This window comes from Rhinolophus ferrumequinum, chromosome 22 (genome assembly GCF_004115265.2).
Source record: "Rhinolophus ferrumequinum isolate MPI-CBG mRhiFer1 chromosome 22, mRhiFer1_v1.p, whole genome shotgun sequence".
Lineage (NCBI taxonomy): Eukaryota > Metazoa > Chordata > Mammalia > Chiroptera > Rhinolophidae > Rhinolophus > Rhinolophus ferrumequinum.
Genome location: NC_046305.1, coordinates 5,590,769 through 5,605,873, shown reverse-complemented (window position 1 = coordinate 5,605,873; position 15,105 = coordinate 5,590,769). Strand labels below are relative to the sequence as shown.

The 15,105-nt window shown below is 50.1% G+C and overlaps 1 protein-coding gene across 6 annotated transcripts in view; it reads left to right on the top strand.

Moving 5' to 3' along the window:
- The first annotated feature begins 389 nt into the window (after positions 1 to 389).
- The window catches only part of GPR161 (G protein-coupled receptor 161), a 33,202-nt gene continuing 18,486 nt past the window's right edge, over positions 390 to 15,105 (top strand). Inside the window, exons 1-2 of one of the 6 annotated variants that reach the window (XM_033093627.1) lie at positions 390 to 568; positions 14,666 to 15,083. In XM_033093627.1, the coding sequence (XP_032949518.1) occupies positions 14,710 to 15,083 (374 nt within the window). In that variant the 5' untranslated portion in view covers positions 390 to 568; positions 14,666 to 14,709. Of the gene's footprint in view, positions 569 to 680; positions 700 to 859; positions 1,021 to 1,230; positions 1,339 to 1,700; positions 1,901 to 10,245; positions 10,377 to 14,665; positions 15,084 to 15,105 lie in introns of those variants that run through there. The other 5 variants (XM_033093628.1, XM_033093626.1, XM_033093629.1 and 2 more) reach the window with 5 other exon arrangements.

Genomic DNA, 15,105 nt, shown 5'->3' with positions numbered 1-15,105 from the left:
TGAATCCTGCTCTGGGTACATGTTTTCGTCGAGTTTGGTGAACTTAACTCTTACCTGATTCTTTTGCTGCCCTGTTTCTTTCTCTCTGCCTCTTTCCTCTTTAAAGCAGTTTTACTGTTTGCTCCAACTTTTCGTCCCCTTGGTGAAAATGCTGCATAGAAAACGCAAGAGGGTAGAAATAGTACAGAACGTGGGGAGTGAGACAGGGAAGAAAACAAAACAAAAAAACAACAACAAAAATCCTTATGAAAAGGACCTGCTCTGTCCTCTGAACTGGCAGCGCCAGTCTGAGTGTTGTCATGATTGCTCCCGGCCCTTTGGTTCAGAGGGAGAGGAGAGGTTATATTCACCCCGCCACCCCCAAGGGCTGTGGGGTCCTCCAGGGCTGGCTTCGCAGTGGCTTCCCTGTAATACTCCCAGGGCCCGAGGCAATGCCTGCCATCAGGCAGACGCTCATACACATTGGCCCGATGAATGAAAGGTGAGCAGGAAAGGTGATGCCAGGAGTTCGGGCAAGACTGGAGGAGGTGATGGGGCAGTGCGGAGCCTCCGGGAAGAATCCGAAAGTGTAAGTGTGATGCAGTGAGAAATGGAGTGGGGACAGCCCAACGGCTGGGAGTGGGACGGAGGGATGGGACGGGGAAGGCCCGAGCAGGAACCACCAGGGTTTCCAGGAGCGACGCGGGGCAGGCGGAGAGGGTAAGGGCGAGACAAAGAGCCGCGCGGAGGCTGATCGTGGGAAGAAATGGAAAAGAGGTGGCAGGGGGAGGGCGGACGCGAAAGGAAGGGGCGTGAGGGAGCGCGGGGCAGCGCCGGGCGGGGCGCCGGGAGGTGCGGGCTGGAGAGCGAGGGGCGGAGGCGCGGGCGGCGCGAAGTTCCCGGCCTGCGCCCGGCGGGGTCCGCGTGCTGGCGGCGGGAGGAGCGAGCGGGCTCGGGGCTGAAACCCGAAACCTCTGGTCCCCGCGCGGCCGGGAGGAAGGAAGCGGCGGCCGAGGCGGGCGGCGGCCGGTCGGGCCCTCGGTGAGCACGGAGGGGGCGCGGGGCGGCGGGGGGCGCGGGCCCGGGATGGAGCGCGGCCGAGTTCGGGGTGCAGGGGCGGGGCGTGAGCTGGGGGTCTCTGCGCCCCCTCCCCCACGCCTCCGCGCCCCCTCGGAGGTAGAGGGCTGTCCCCTCGGCCGCACCCCGCCTGGCTTTGGGAGCCCAAGCTCTTTGTGGAAGATCTTGGGGGCGCGCCCTCCGTGGCGGCCAGGGGCTTCCGAGAGGCCCTGCTCACGGCCCGCCTGGTTTCTCCGGAGCCTCCAAAGCCTCTGCCAGGACCCCCAGGGAGGGAGGACGACGGTGCGTACTCGGGACCCTGGTAGGGGTCATGCGCCCTCGGCCGAGGGGCTTCACGCGCTGCTCGGGGACAGGTGTGGGGTGCACAGCTGCCTCGTCCCTCGGCTGGAGCCCGTGAGGACCAGCTGAGCAGCATCCTCCCGGCGGGGCTCGGGGCGCTGTCTCCCCGCGCCGGGCGGGGGGGCGCGCCCAGAAGTCGCCCGGTCAGCCTGGCGCCGCGGGGTGGCGCCTCTGCCCCTCTGATCTGCGAGAGGGAGACCCGGTTAGCTTTGGGGGTACTCGGCCAGCCTTCGGCGCCTTCTGGGCCAGAGCTTCACCCCGCGCAACCCTTTGACGAAGGCCTGTGGGATGAGACAGTGCGCTTCTGCAAGGTCTGCGCTCCAGGAACCACGCAGCCGGGCAGCGGCATCACCTCACATCACACCTTTGGGGCTATTTTTGTTCCGTATTGTACCTTTCATCCGTTTTTTGCGAAGTCCTTTCAACAGCAGGTCATTTGAAGTTGGGAGGTGGTATGGTTTTAGTAAAGGACCTCAGTTCCTGGATGTGTCCAATGGGAATAATGGTGAGTAACCTGGGGCGAGCCTCTCCGCGCGCGCTGGAGGCTGGGGGAGGACGGACCCCCGAGCCGCCTGCGTCCTCATCCCCCTCATCCTCGGGAGAGCTAGTGCATCTGGAAATAGGTGGCTTTCCCTTATAATCCATCTTACTGCAGCCACTGAGACAGGTGAGGTGGTTCCCAGGCCTGCAGAGCAGAAGGAGGTGGGAGGGACCCCAAATCACACAGACAGGGTTGGGGGGCGCTCTTCATCCAACTCTCTTTAACTGGGATTCTTGCCACCCAATTTGGTCACTTCCTCCAGTGCCCCTCTTCCTGTCCCAGTCCACACCCATCTTATTTTATACTCCTAAGATGCTTTACAAGCACTTTCATATACCCCTTTTCATTTCATTCACATAACATCCTTGTGAAGTGCTGTAGCCCATTTTACAGGTGGAAAAACTGACTCAAGAGAGAAGGGCGCCAACCTTGAACTCAGGTCTTTTGACTTGGCAGTGCTTTTCACGTGGGCTCCATGACGACACGGGGTGCTTTTCACGTGGGGTCCATGACACAGGCGGATCCTTGAACTCAGGACTTCTCCCTGCCGGTGCCCCACCACCCCAGCAGGGAGATTAGAGACCCCTCATAAAAAGGCCTGCTTTGCATTTTAGAGACTCACTCAGTCCAATGCCTGGGGTACTCCAGTCACCCTCTTTTGTTGCAGCCCTGTGCAGTGGGAGTCACAGACGAAGGAGGGCTGGGCTGTGTGGTTGGTCGGCCTGAGTTCTTTGTTTGGGTTCCGTGGAAGGCAGAATGGACTGACCCTGTCAGCCAGAGGAGGTTCAGCTCTGTGGTGTATACTCTGCTGCTGGCTGGGGCCAGTCAGTCTGCCTGCTGGCAGGAGGGCAGGAGGGCTGGGTGGGGGCCGTGGGGGTCGCGTGGAGAGTGCCCCTTCTGGGAAAGAGACAGGGGCAGGCGTAACAAGGCTCCAGCACACTGTTGCCTTGCTCTGAATTTGGGGGGATGTTGTACATTTTTAGGAAAGAAAGCTCCACTTCTTAAAAGTTGGCAACTAATTCAAAACATTTTGCAAAATGTGCAGGGCGACCAGATCCTGTGTGCAGGCTGGTTGTGGCCTGCAGACTGCCAGCTTGCAACCTCTGTTCCGAGAGGCAATAAAGCATGCCTGGGGGGAGAGGTGGTGTCTTCTCGCTGTTTTTCTTTGAGAACCAAAAAAAATCAACGAAGCTGGAGATAGCGTTAGTGCTGTCTAGAGTTTGGAGGGAGGGTTGACTTTATGAGTCAGTTGCACCACGAAGTGTTTTTTACAGTTTTTCCATGGAATTGTTTGTGATTTCATCAATTTGTGAGGCTCTTTCTAAATTCTAGACTTTAATCCTTTTTTTTTTGTTAATAAGTCAAATAGCTTGCCTTTTATGTCTTCCCCAGCTTTGCTATCATACCTTTGATTGTGCAGAAGTATTTAATTTTTATGTGGTTAAATCTGTGTTGATTGTCTTGGTCGCTTTAAGGTTTCTGTTGCGTAGGAAGTCCTCTTCGATCTCAAGATTAAATTTTCTCTTTCCTCCCCATTTTTTCTTTGTGTTTGTTTTTTTCAGTTTTCATTTAAGCCTATTTTTAAATTACTGTTTCTTTTACTTTTTTCCAGTTTCCCTCCTCTCTGGCACCAGGGAGGTCAGGGTTTAAATTGGTCAGTGAGCCTCTTTAGCCAATGTAGCAGCTATAATACTTTCACTTTTCTAGTGACTTTTTTTCATCAAGTCTTAAGGACGAGCTCTTCTCCAGGTGGGAGAAGAGGCAGAAAGGACATCTGGACAGTGGAAACATGATCATGTACAAAGTCCTGGAATTGGGGAACAGCATGAGTGTTGGGAGAACTGAGTGAGCCGGGAAGCCGGAGTGGAGAGTACTGCAAATGAATACATTCTGCAGATGTCAGAGAATGACAGGCGCAATCAGGCTTGTGTAGGGGACCGTCAGTCTAGCGGCAGATTGGAGTGGGGGTGAGATCAAAGGTAAGACCATGGGGTAGAAATGTCTGGTAGTCATCGGGGGAAGTTGGTGAGGCTCTGAGCTGGGGCAGCCGCAGTGAGGATGACATTTTGAGTGAGAATTTAGTGACGCGCTCCATGCCTGTGACAGGCATGGAGCCGACCAACACTGACCGCTTTATGTACGTGAGCTTATTGAGAAAGTCCGTATGTAAGTGCAGACTCAGGCATATTCGCTAGTCAACCCCAGGTCACACAGAAAGTATCAGTCAGGGCCTTACCCCATCAGGATTACCTGGCAAGAGTGGTCTAGGGTGTCCAATTTCTGTCTTGGGTGATTGGATGTTGCTGGTGTTTTCTTTCTAGGATGGAGAAAACATAAAGAGCAGCATATTGAGGTGGTAGCACAGAGATGATGCATGTCATTTTGCACGTTACATCCGAGATGCCTGGGTGTGACATATGGAAGAAAACATCTACTAGGTGGGTGGGCATGAGTCTGGAGCTCCAAAGAGTGGACTAGGTATCGATGGAGATTCTGGAGTCATCACCGTGAAGTGGGTTCAGAGGGAGCGTAAAGAGAGAGATGAGGTATCCAGTAAGTCTCTTTCTTTTGCAAGTGGCAGAAAATCCAGTCCAAATTGGCTAAAGCACAAAGGCAAGTTATTGGCTCAGGTCATTACAAATCTCAGGAGTGCATTTGGCTTCAGGTATGCGTTCAGGAGGCAGACGACCCTATCAGGTCTCATTTTCTTTACCTTCTCCAGCTCAGGCTGTCCCCTCATGATGGCTAACGGGAGCTCCACGTTCAGATCCCAAGGGAGTGGGAGCTCTCTCTCTCCCAGCTACCCCACAACAGTGCTGACGTCTTTTCTCAACTGATCTGGTCAGGGGGACCTGGAAGATGCCTGGCACGGCACACGTTGTGTGTCACGTCTGTGGAGGCACAGGAACTCAGGCTGTGAAAAGGGTGACTCTCCCGAGGACACTCGGGCAGCTACCAGAGCATGGGGAAGCGATGCCGAGGAAACAGACGGTTAGTTTCCTTTGCAGGTGAGGAAGGAAGAAGTGCAGATGGCAATCTTGGGACCCAGGGCAGGAAGATTACAGGTAGAGAGACTGGTCAGGAACAAAGGAGGGAGACGCAAGCCAGCGCGGGATCAGGGAAGCCAACAGAAAAGGGGTCTCAGGAAGGAATGGAAGGAGTCCAAGGTGTCCGACGCTATAGAGACCGCAAGGAAAGGTCTGGTGGATTCGGCTAGGAGGTCACTGGTGACCTTGTCCAAAGCAAAGATAGTCATGTATTGTGAACTTGACTGGAACTGCCACATATTTCTACCTGTCGTCTGCGTTGCCCACCCGGCCCCAGGGACAGCCAGGTAAGAGCAGAGATGGCACGATGGCAACCAGGAAACGTGGGCTTTGCCGGTAAGTAGGTGTACGACGATGGGTAACTCCTCACCTCTTCGGGCTTCAGTTTCATCTGTAAAATAACAACTACAATGAGTGACTTCTTAGGCCTCATTCAGCTCTCAGGTGCTGGAGATGAACGGCATCTAATCACACATTTTCCAAAAAAATATGTTCCTTCTCTTCACTATCAGATCAAAGCAGATATTAACGAATAGGAGGGATGTAAAATATGTAGATATTTCCTTTTTCTCCCACATGCAAAGTGCTGTTGGGGAAAGTGCAAAGGAGAAACTGAGGAAGAATTTCTAAGCCACCTGGAGGGGAAAGTACCCCCATCTAAAATAGATACTTGTGCTGAGACATGTCTGTCTGAAAGGAGAACTAAAATATAAAGAGAAAACGGTAGATAGTAATTGGTGGTAAGGGTCATGTGGGGGTGGAAGGTTCCAGAAAGGTTTCTTCAGAATTTTGCCCTTAAGGTGACCTTGAACTAGGTTTTGGAGATGCTGTGTGGAGAGGCTGTGTGGCAGTTGGATGTGCGAGTCGGGAGCTCTGGGAGCGGCAGTGGCCTGTCTGCCGAGCAGGGCTCCTCACCACACCGTGGGTTCGGCTGCCTGGTGACTCACCGCAGACACTTCTGGCAGCAGCAGCAGGTAGGCTGGGACGGCCTTGGGCAGTTCTGACCTGGTCTGACCCTGCCTTCAGGATTTGCTGGGATCCCAGATCCAGGCAAGATGGCCACGGGCCAGTGTCTGGAGGCTTTCAGGAGCCTGCTCTGGAAAAGCTGGCGTTTCTGCTCTTCTCCTACCCCGAGGGACAGCGGGGCCCAGGGGGGGGTGTCCAGGGCCTGGCAAAGGAACGATGCCTGCTTTTGTGCCTCTGGAAAGTTATTTCTGTAGGAAGGTCTTGCCCTACCTTCAATTGCTAAAGCTTCCCCCTCGAGCTGGGGTCAGACCACCGCTGCTTTTTCTTTTTCCAAAAGTGCTTTCTCTTGGGGCTTAAGACTCTCCCCTGTGTGAGTTGTCTTCATCATGACTTCAGCTGGTTGGTGGTAGATTTTTCTGGGAGGCCCAAACGGACCCTCCCTCGTCCCTGTTGACCAGGAAACACGAGGGCTGTGATGGCTGCTTTCAGTATCGTTGGGGGAGGCCTGGGAGAGAGGCCAGTTGCCCTTTGAAAAAATTCAGCTGACAGTCCATGGCTCGGAGTCCAACTTGGCTTAGTGCTGAGTGTTCCTCTCATTCTCCATCACGCACAAGAAAAACTGTAGCAGGAGTTTGCTGAACAAAAAGTGGAGTTTTGGTTTACCCAGTCATCTGGGGAGGGTGCAGCTGATTAGTGGCTTTACTCGGTGGGTTCAGCCTTGGAAGTCACTGCGGGACTGTCCCTTGTGAGGAATAATCCATGCCTGGGTTTCCTCATCTGTTACAGGAGGAGGTCACTCTAGATGCTTCTCTGTGGTGCTTCTCTATCGTGGGTGAGATGCCGTGAAGGTAGCTCCTTCCTTCATTTCATGATTCTCCAAACCCTGTGGGGAAGAGAAGTTAAAAAGAAGGTACCCTGGGTTTTTGGTTTTGTTTTGCTTTGTATGTTATGATAAAATACAACATCAAAGTTACCATCGTAGCCATTTTCCCCCCGTCTTAGCCATTTTCAAGTGCACAGTTCAGTGGTGTTAAGTGTATTCATGTTTCATGATCGTTACCTCGTGATCCATCTCCAGAACGCTTCTTCTTGCAAAACTAAACTTCTGTACCCCTCAAACAACAACCCCCATTTTCTCCTCCCCCAGCCCATGGGAACCACCATCTATTTCCGTTGCTATCATTTTGACTAAGGACCTCATATAAGTGGAATCATACGGTATTTGTCTTTGGGGGACTGGCTTGTTTCACTGAGCAACTCGTTCTGAAGCTTCATCCACGTTACGGTGTCGGTCAGAATTTCTCTGCTTTTTAAGGCTGAATTATGGCCATTATGTCGATACACTGCATTTGCTTATCCCTACGTGGGTCAGTGGACACTTGGGTTGCTTCCACCTTTTAGCTATTGTGAGTAACGCTGCTATGAATGTGGGCATACACATTTTTCTTCAAGACCTTGTTTGCAATTGTTTTGGGTATATAACCAGAAATGGAATCGCGGCAGCATATGGTAATTCTGTTTAATGTTTTCAGACTGTTTTCTACAGCGGCTGCACAACTTTACATTCCCACCAGTAGGGCACAGGGGTCCAGTTTCTCCACATCCTCGCCAGCACCCGTCATTGTCTGGGTTGTTTGTTTTGTCTGATAATCGCCATCCTAATCGGAGTGAGGTGGTATCTCACTGGAGTTTTCTTTTGCTCTTCCTAACGATTAGTGATGTTAGCATCTTTTCATGTGCTTACTGGCCATGGGTTGTTTTGTGGTTGAGTTTTAGGAGTTCTCAGTATGTTCAGAATATCAAACCCTAATTGCTTTATGATTTGCAAACATTCCCTCCCATTCTGTGGACCGCCTTTCTGCTCTGTCAAGAGTGTCTTTTGATGCACTGAATTTTTTAATTTTCACGAAGTCCCATTTGTCTATTTTTTTCTTCTTTTGCCCGTACCTTGGGTGTCAAATCCCAGAATTCATTGCCAAGTCCAGCGTCGTGACTTGGTATGTTTTGGGGCTTGTCCTCAAGTCTCAGTGTCTCTTTCCCCCATTTATTTGTGTGTGTGTTTTTTTTTCCTTTCTTTCAATGAATTGATTAGACCAACAGATCAATGAAATAGTTAACTTATTAAATAGTCATTCATTCTACAGGCAGGGAGAGTATTCCCCGGAGAGGACAGGCAGAAGCAATACCAGCTAGAAATGGGAGCACACCGCTCCGCTGGCTGGAGCAGAAGGTCCGTGAGGGGTTGGTGGGTGAGAAGGTACAATGTGGAGGAGGCCACACCATATGGACTCTGCTGTGCTCTGGTGAATGGATGGAGTGAAGATGGATGGAATTCTGCAGCCAGAGGACCAAGCTGTAGAGCGACTACCTAAACCAGGCACTGAAGCATCCTGAGCCTCAGTTTCCCCATTTTATTCAACAAGCACAGGGTACCAAGCACTAGACAAATATTAACTCATTGATTCCTCCCACCAACGCTAGCGGGCAGGTACTCCTGAGCAGGAGTATTATTATTCCCATTTACAGATGGGGAAGCTGAGACCCAGAGAGGCTAAGGGACATGTCGAGGTCACAGAGCCAGTAGGTAGTGGAGCCGGGATTTGAACCCAGGCTGTCTAGTTCCAGAGTTTGTGCTCTTCAGCACATGTTATGCTGTCTCTCCAAAGTGGGAAGAGGGTGATTTCTACCTCTAAAAGTCACTTTCAAGGTAAATGAGATGATGTAGATAGAGGTACGTTGTGTGTTGCACAGTGTTTTGCAACTACTGGTAATTATTCGTTAATAATAATGAAGCCACACCCTGGGAACGGGTAAGATTCTCGGGGGTGTGGGGAAAGGAATGGATCAAGGGTGAACCTTGGGAAGTGTCTGTGCCCAGCGGCAAGGGTTTGCCATGGAAAGACCTTTGACAGACTCACGGCTGAGGCACTTGTATAGTCAGTGGCAGAATCCGGAGCAGTGACCCGGCCTCCAGACCTCGACCCCTACATAAGGATGAAGGGACCAGCGCGGAAGGGGACCAAAGCCAAGTCTCTCCCCCTGCAAACCGAGAATTCAGACGGGGCCACAGGTCACTGGGGTTCCGGCTGCCGCTTCCTTTCCCTCCCGGTGCATTTTTCCCAAGCAGACCAGAGCTCAGCCCGGCTCTAAGAGGTTCTGAAATAGGACGTTACAAGGAGTGTGGTGCCCGCATGGGGACACGGGTAAAAGCACTGTGCATTGTCACACAGCCGGGGTTGTCTGGCCGGCCACATCCAACCGGGGGGCTGCAGAGGCCAAGTCACTGCGCCCACCATCGTTGGATCACCTTTCATGGGGCTGACGGGGAAGGATGAAGGGAGGGCACCAAGGGGGGCCCAGGGATCCTGTGATCTCTTTCTGGCTCTCAACCAGTTGTGTGGCCTGGCTCGTAGGCGGGTAAGGTTGTGGGTTTGCTCTTTATCTCAGTTGCTTTAGTACAGGACAAGGTGGTTATTAGAACCGTCTTCCCAAGTGTCCCAGCCCCCTTCCCCTGCTCCCCACCATGCCAGCTGCTGATTGATGTGTATGAAGTGCTTTGGGCTGCTGAGATGAAGAGCCCCGGAGAGTATGGCCAACACAGCATCACAGTGACCTCCCCTGGGCTGTTTGAAGTGGTGTTTAGGACTGTTTCCTCGCCTGGACGGTTGTTTATTCGAACAGCTCTGTACCCACCTGTTGGCCCTTGAGCTGGGCTTCAAACCCACAGGTCCTGTGGCCTCAGAGTCCGTCCACTGAACCACACAGTCTCTTTGACAAATGCAGGGCGACAGCACTGTGAGCAGGAAGAAAGAAGTCCACTGTGAGTCGATGAAAATCAAAGAGTTAGTGGTCAAACTATGAGGTGAGACCACAAAATAGCCACATTTACACAAACAAGAGAAAGAATCCACTCTTATTTTGTAGTAACGCTGTCCTTGCGAATCAAGGCATTTCTAGAATGATTTCTTGGGCATTACCATGCAAACCAGTTTATATAGTGTCACAGTTTATATAGTTTTGTGTTTTTTTTTTAACCTAAAATGATCCCAATTTCTCACTTGAGTGACAAGATTTGGCTTTGAATGACTTGAGGCTGTGGTCAGTCGTCTGATCTAGCCGACAATTCACCATCTCTGGGAACAGTTCAGAAGACCGAGGCTATTCAAGAGAGGAGTGGTCACAGTACGTGACACCAGGACAGTCACGACAAGTAAATGTCCAGGCTTCCCTGTCACCTGCCCGGGAGGGGGAGCGCTCTTTCTCAGGAAGAATTTCCGATCTGTTTATGAAAACCACCGTCGCTTTACAGTCAGTGGCTCCTCGGAGCTGCAGCGTGAGGGGATTTATCTGGTCTGGGCAGGACGTCGTGCGCGTAGGACTGAAACACCCTTATGTCTGGCAGCAGACCTGGCCAGGAGAGTGGAAATGTGAGTCACACTTGACTTTGCTTCATGCCATGGGCCCTGGCTTGTAAGCAGGCTGCCTGCCAGGAAGCCTCCGCTCTCTGGGGCATTCCAAACCTTCTCTCTTGTTCTTTAAAAGTACAGCCCGGGGGATTTGCTGGGGCTTGTGCCGTCCCTCCTCTGGGCCTGGCGGAGGCTGAGATGGTGGGTTTCCCTGGGTGGGCAGGTCTTTGGCTCCATTCCCCCTCTGCCTCCTGGGGAGGGTTGGACCAGAGCATATCAAGGAGAACTGTCAACCCAGGCCTCTGATTGCACACGTGGTTCACTAATGTGCCTGCTCACAGGGCCATGGGAGAGTAAAAAGGTCACGGAGAACTTCATTCCCCCCCTTTTGTTTTTAAGTTTTGCGTCCTATTTTTACTCTTAGTGGTTACCCTTGTAACGCTAACAGTCATATTTGACTTCACAATGACAAAGTTTTGAAGGCTACTACATTTATCATTAAATAATTATTGAGTTACCTACCATGTGCCAGGCAAACAGCCAAAACCAAAGTCTCTGCCTCAAGACGAACTTACGATATTTTTACTCCGATCACACCTTTAAGACCTTGCGTTTTGCGTCGTGTTTTAATTTGGTTTTGTTTTCAAAGCTCTGAAATTAGCTATTTTTATAGCATTTGTTGTTGATGTTTCACTTTTTAAAGTTACGTTTTATTTTTTTGCAGTTCTTAACTTAGACATATCCAAACATTTACCAGTTTCTTTGCTGACATTTGATTCTTGTGCCCTACCTCTCATTTCTCGCTTTAGTTTCCTTCCTGAATGAGGATCACTTAATAAGAAGTCATTATTGCACGTCCAGGTTTTCTTTGCCTCAAAAGTATGTTGCGCCCTCTCTTGAAGGGCATTATCGAACTTTAGGGCAAGAGTTCTTTCCTTAGCAGTTTCAGAAGATTGTTTAAAAAATTTTGCGTCATATTTAATCCAGCACGTCTGTGAACTTGGAGTAGAAACCATGTTCACGTCAGCCAGGTCCACTGTTGCCAGCAATGATTTCCATACTAAACGAAAAACGTTAGCTTTGCATGGTGGAAGTGGTCATACCTTGGAAAGTACTTCCTGTCCATTCTCTCATTTGCCTCTAACATTTTCCATTTCTTAACCTTTCTGACTGCATTCTGGGGAATTTCCTTGGACCTATTTTTATATTTATATTGGAATACTGCATTTATATTGATAGCCTTCAATCACCAATCTAATACGACAGGGTCTTCCCCACCTTTCCCTTGTCTAGAACTCCTATCTCCTTCCTCCCATCATAAGGAACAGTGGTTCGGAAACATAAGCATGTATATTCAGTTACAACACTCAGAATACATTTTATAACTACATCAAACCTACTAAGTCAACTACGGATGTATACCATGAGGGGTATGCAGTCAGAATACTGTATCTAAAAGCTATTTGACATCATCTTTTCTCTGTATGGTTGTTATTAATCGGATACACAGGCTTTTTTTTTTTCCTGTTTGCAATCAACTTTATGTTGTACCCATTATTATTTACTATTTTAGTATGTAAAATATGTACATGGTTCTAAGATCAAAACTGAAAAAATGCTGAGAGAAATTTTACTTCCATCTCTCTTTTAGATGCTGGTTTATCTTTTCTGTTTTTGTAGGGGATTTTTCTGCATAAGTAATGCATAGTTATATTTTGTGCAAATATATTCTTATTTTCCTTTATTTCCTTTTTTTTGTCAATTAGTACCTCAATGAATAAAATAACGCGTGTACCTGTTCACATTCTGAACCTACATCTTCAGGGTCAATACCTAGAAAGAGAATTGCTGGGTCAAAGGGGGTGCATATGTCGTTTGTGGGTGGGCCCCAGTCCCCTCCGTAGGCTATTCCATTTTGTGTTCCCATTTGGAGTGTGGGAGAATGCTTGTTTCCGCTTTGCCTGCAGAGTGCTGCCAAGCTTCTGAAGTTTCACTGGCCCGGAAGGAAAGAAGTGGTATCTCAGTGTAGTTTTAATGTGCAGTTTTCTGACTTTGAATGAAATAGGGTATCTTTTCACATGTTTAAGTACCACTGGTGTATCTTTCTCTATGAATTCTGCTTGTCTTTTTCCCAGCGTTATTGAGGTGTAATTGACACAAGTTTAAGGTTGTCCAGCATAATGCCCTGATATACGTACATATTGTGAAATGCTTATCACAATGTTTGGGTAACACCCATTGCCTCACACGGTTACAATTCTTTTTGTTGTTTATCCTTTATCCACTTTTCTGTCTTTCTTTTTTCATCTTCTCTCTCAATCTTTTAAAAGAAATTCTTTATAAATCAGAATGATTAGTCCTTTTTCTGGGATATACGTTGTAAATATTTTCTCTCATTTTGTCATTTGTCTAATGACTCAAAGTCCGTTTTCTGGATCACCACGTTATCACATGTGCAGTTAAGGGTAATAAGCGTATGCAGGACCTTATTTTGAGACACCAGTTGCATTGCTTATAAGAGTTAACAAAATCCAGAACTCACAAAATAAAGACAAAGACACAGCTACAGAAGGCTTACCTATAACGTACAGTCCTAGCATTAAGCTGGAGGAACTTAGCTATTGCATAACTGAATCAAAATTCAGAATATTTTAGCAGCCTAGAAACATGGACCAAAATGTACAAAATAGAATTTAGTAGAAATTATGTTTTGTATTTAGGCTTAAAAACATTAATTTCATAGGTTCAAGATGGGGGATAACTGCCTTCACAGAAATTCATACCTGTGTAAACTTTGGGTTTTAGTTGACCACACACTTATATACGCCCAACAGGGTCACATAGTGGCTAAAAGGAAATGCATTCTCAGCGGGATTAGCAGGACGACTTATCCTGATCATGGAGGAAATTGCCCCTTTGTCCTTGACACTTACCGGACCACATCTAGACGGTGCACTCAGTTTGGGGAACCCCAAGCCCAGAGGGTCACAGACATCCGAGAGCAAGTCCAAAGCAGGGAGTCTGAGTTAGTGAACCGTCCAGAAGGCGTAGCAGGAACCGGGAGATTGCATCTGGAGAAGGGAAAGCAAGTAACTTGTGAAGTAGTTCAAGTCTGTTGCATGGAGGAGAGATTAGAATGATGTGGTCCTACTCAAGCGAGCAGGCCCAGGACCTGTGGTCTGACCTACAGCAGCCAGGCTCCCTGAGAAGGGGAACTTTTTAATTAGGACTGCTGGTGAGGGGAAGCTAGCCTACTGGCTCCCTGTGGCCAAAGGTGTTTGGACAGAGGTATGGGGGCGGTGGTGAGGGGATAGGCACCCGTTCTTCTTGTCTGGCTCATGAGAAGCAAGCGATCCTTTCTTTCCGGTGTCTTCTGTTGATGGGGAACAAGAGCAGGTGGGGGAAGTGATCTGTGGGATTTTTTGGCTGATTAAAGTAGCTGAAAAATTTGGAGAAACATTCGTCTGTAGGATTTAATGCTAACATGTGTCAACGCTGAGTTTTCGCCAAGACCCCGAGCCAGTTTCCTGAGAGCAGGAGCTGCACCTTCCAGGGTGGTGTGTATGGGCCCACACCTCCCACTGGTCCTCTGCTTCCCATTTCTAATCAGGGCTGGTGCCCTTGGCCCCCTGACCATGTCTGATTGGACCAAGAATGATGTCTATGGATCGTCCTTGTCTAAGCCCTGCTCAGGGACACAGAATAGCCTCCATGATGATCTCGTTGTTACTTAAATGTGCACACGAATCACCTGGGGATGGGATCAGATGCAGAAGTCAGAGGTGGAGCCCCAGAGGCCACCTCTCCTAAGCTCCAGGTGACGCTGCTGCCTGGGACCAGGGACCACTCTGAGTGGCAGCAGGGGTCTGAAGGCAGCAGTCCACAGTGCGCCCCCCCACAAACCATTTGTAACAGAATCAGCTGCTCTGAGCTGCTTGTTTCAAATGCAGGTTCCTAGGCTGCACCTCTGCTCTCTGGGACCAGAACTCTAGCAGTGGAGCCCAAGAGTCAGCTCTTTGGGCTGGCACTCCAGGTGATTCTTCGGTCCATTAAAGGTTTGGAACCACTGGCCTTGGGAGAATGGATAGCGTGGCTTAGACCGGAAGAGTGCCTCATTCAAGGGGCGCAGTGAGTCTACACAAAGTTGGCCGCAGAGAATAGGCACACAGAGGTACAGCCCGGTGGGGAAGGCTGACTGAGAGTCTCTGGGCCAGCTGGGTGGCCGGGGGCCTCCACGGCCCCTCTGTGAAGGTCTGATGATACGATCTGATGACCCTTTTCCCGTTCCCTGGTCTTGCCTTGTTTCCCAGTCGCCCAGCATGCTCCGCTCACCCCACGCCCAGGCACCCTGACCATGAGCCTCAACTCCTCCCTGGGCCACTGGAAGGAGCTGAGCAACCTCACTGAGGCGGCGGGCGGTGAAGGCGGCGTCATCGTCACCCAGTTCGTCGCCATCGTTATCATCACCATTTTCGTCTGCCTGGGCAACCTGGTCATCGTGGTCACCTTGTACAAGAAGTCCTACCTCCTCACCCTCAGCAACAAGTTCGTCTTCAGCCTCACCCTGTCTAACTTCCTGCTGTCCGTGCTGGTGCTGCCATTCGTGGTGACGAGCTCCATTCGGCGGGAATGGATCTTTGGGGTGGTCTGGTGCAACTTCTCCGCCCTCCTTTACCTGCTGATCAGCTCGGCCAGCATGCTGACCCTCGGGGTCATTGCTATCGACCGGTAAGCTTGCCACAGTCTTAGA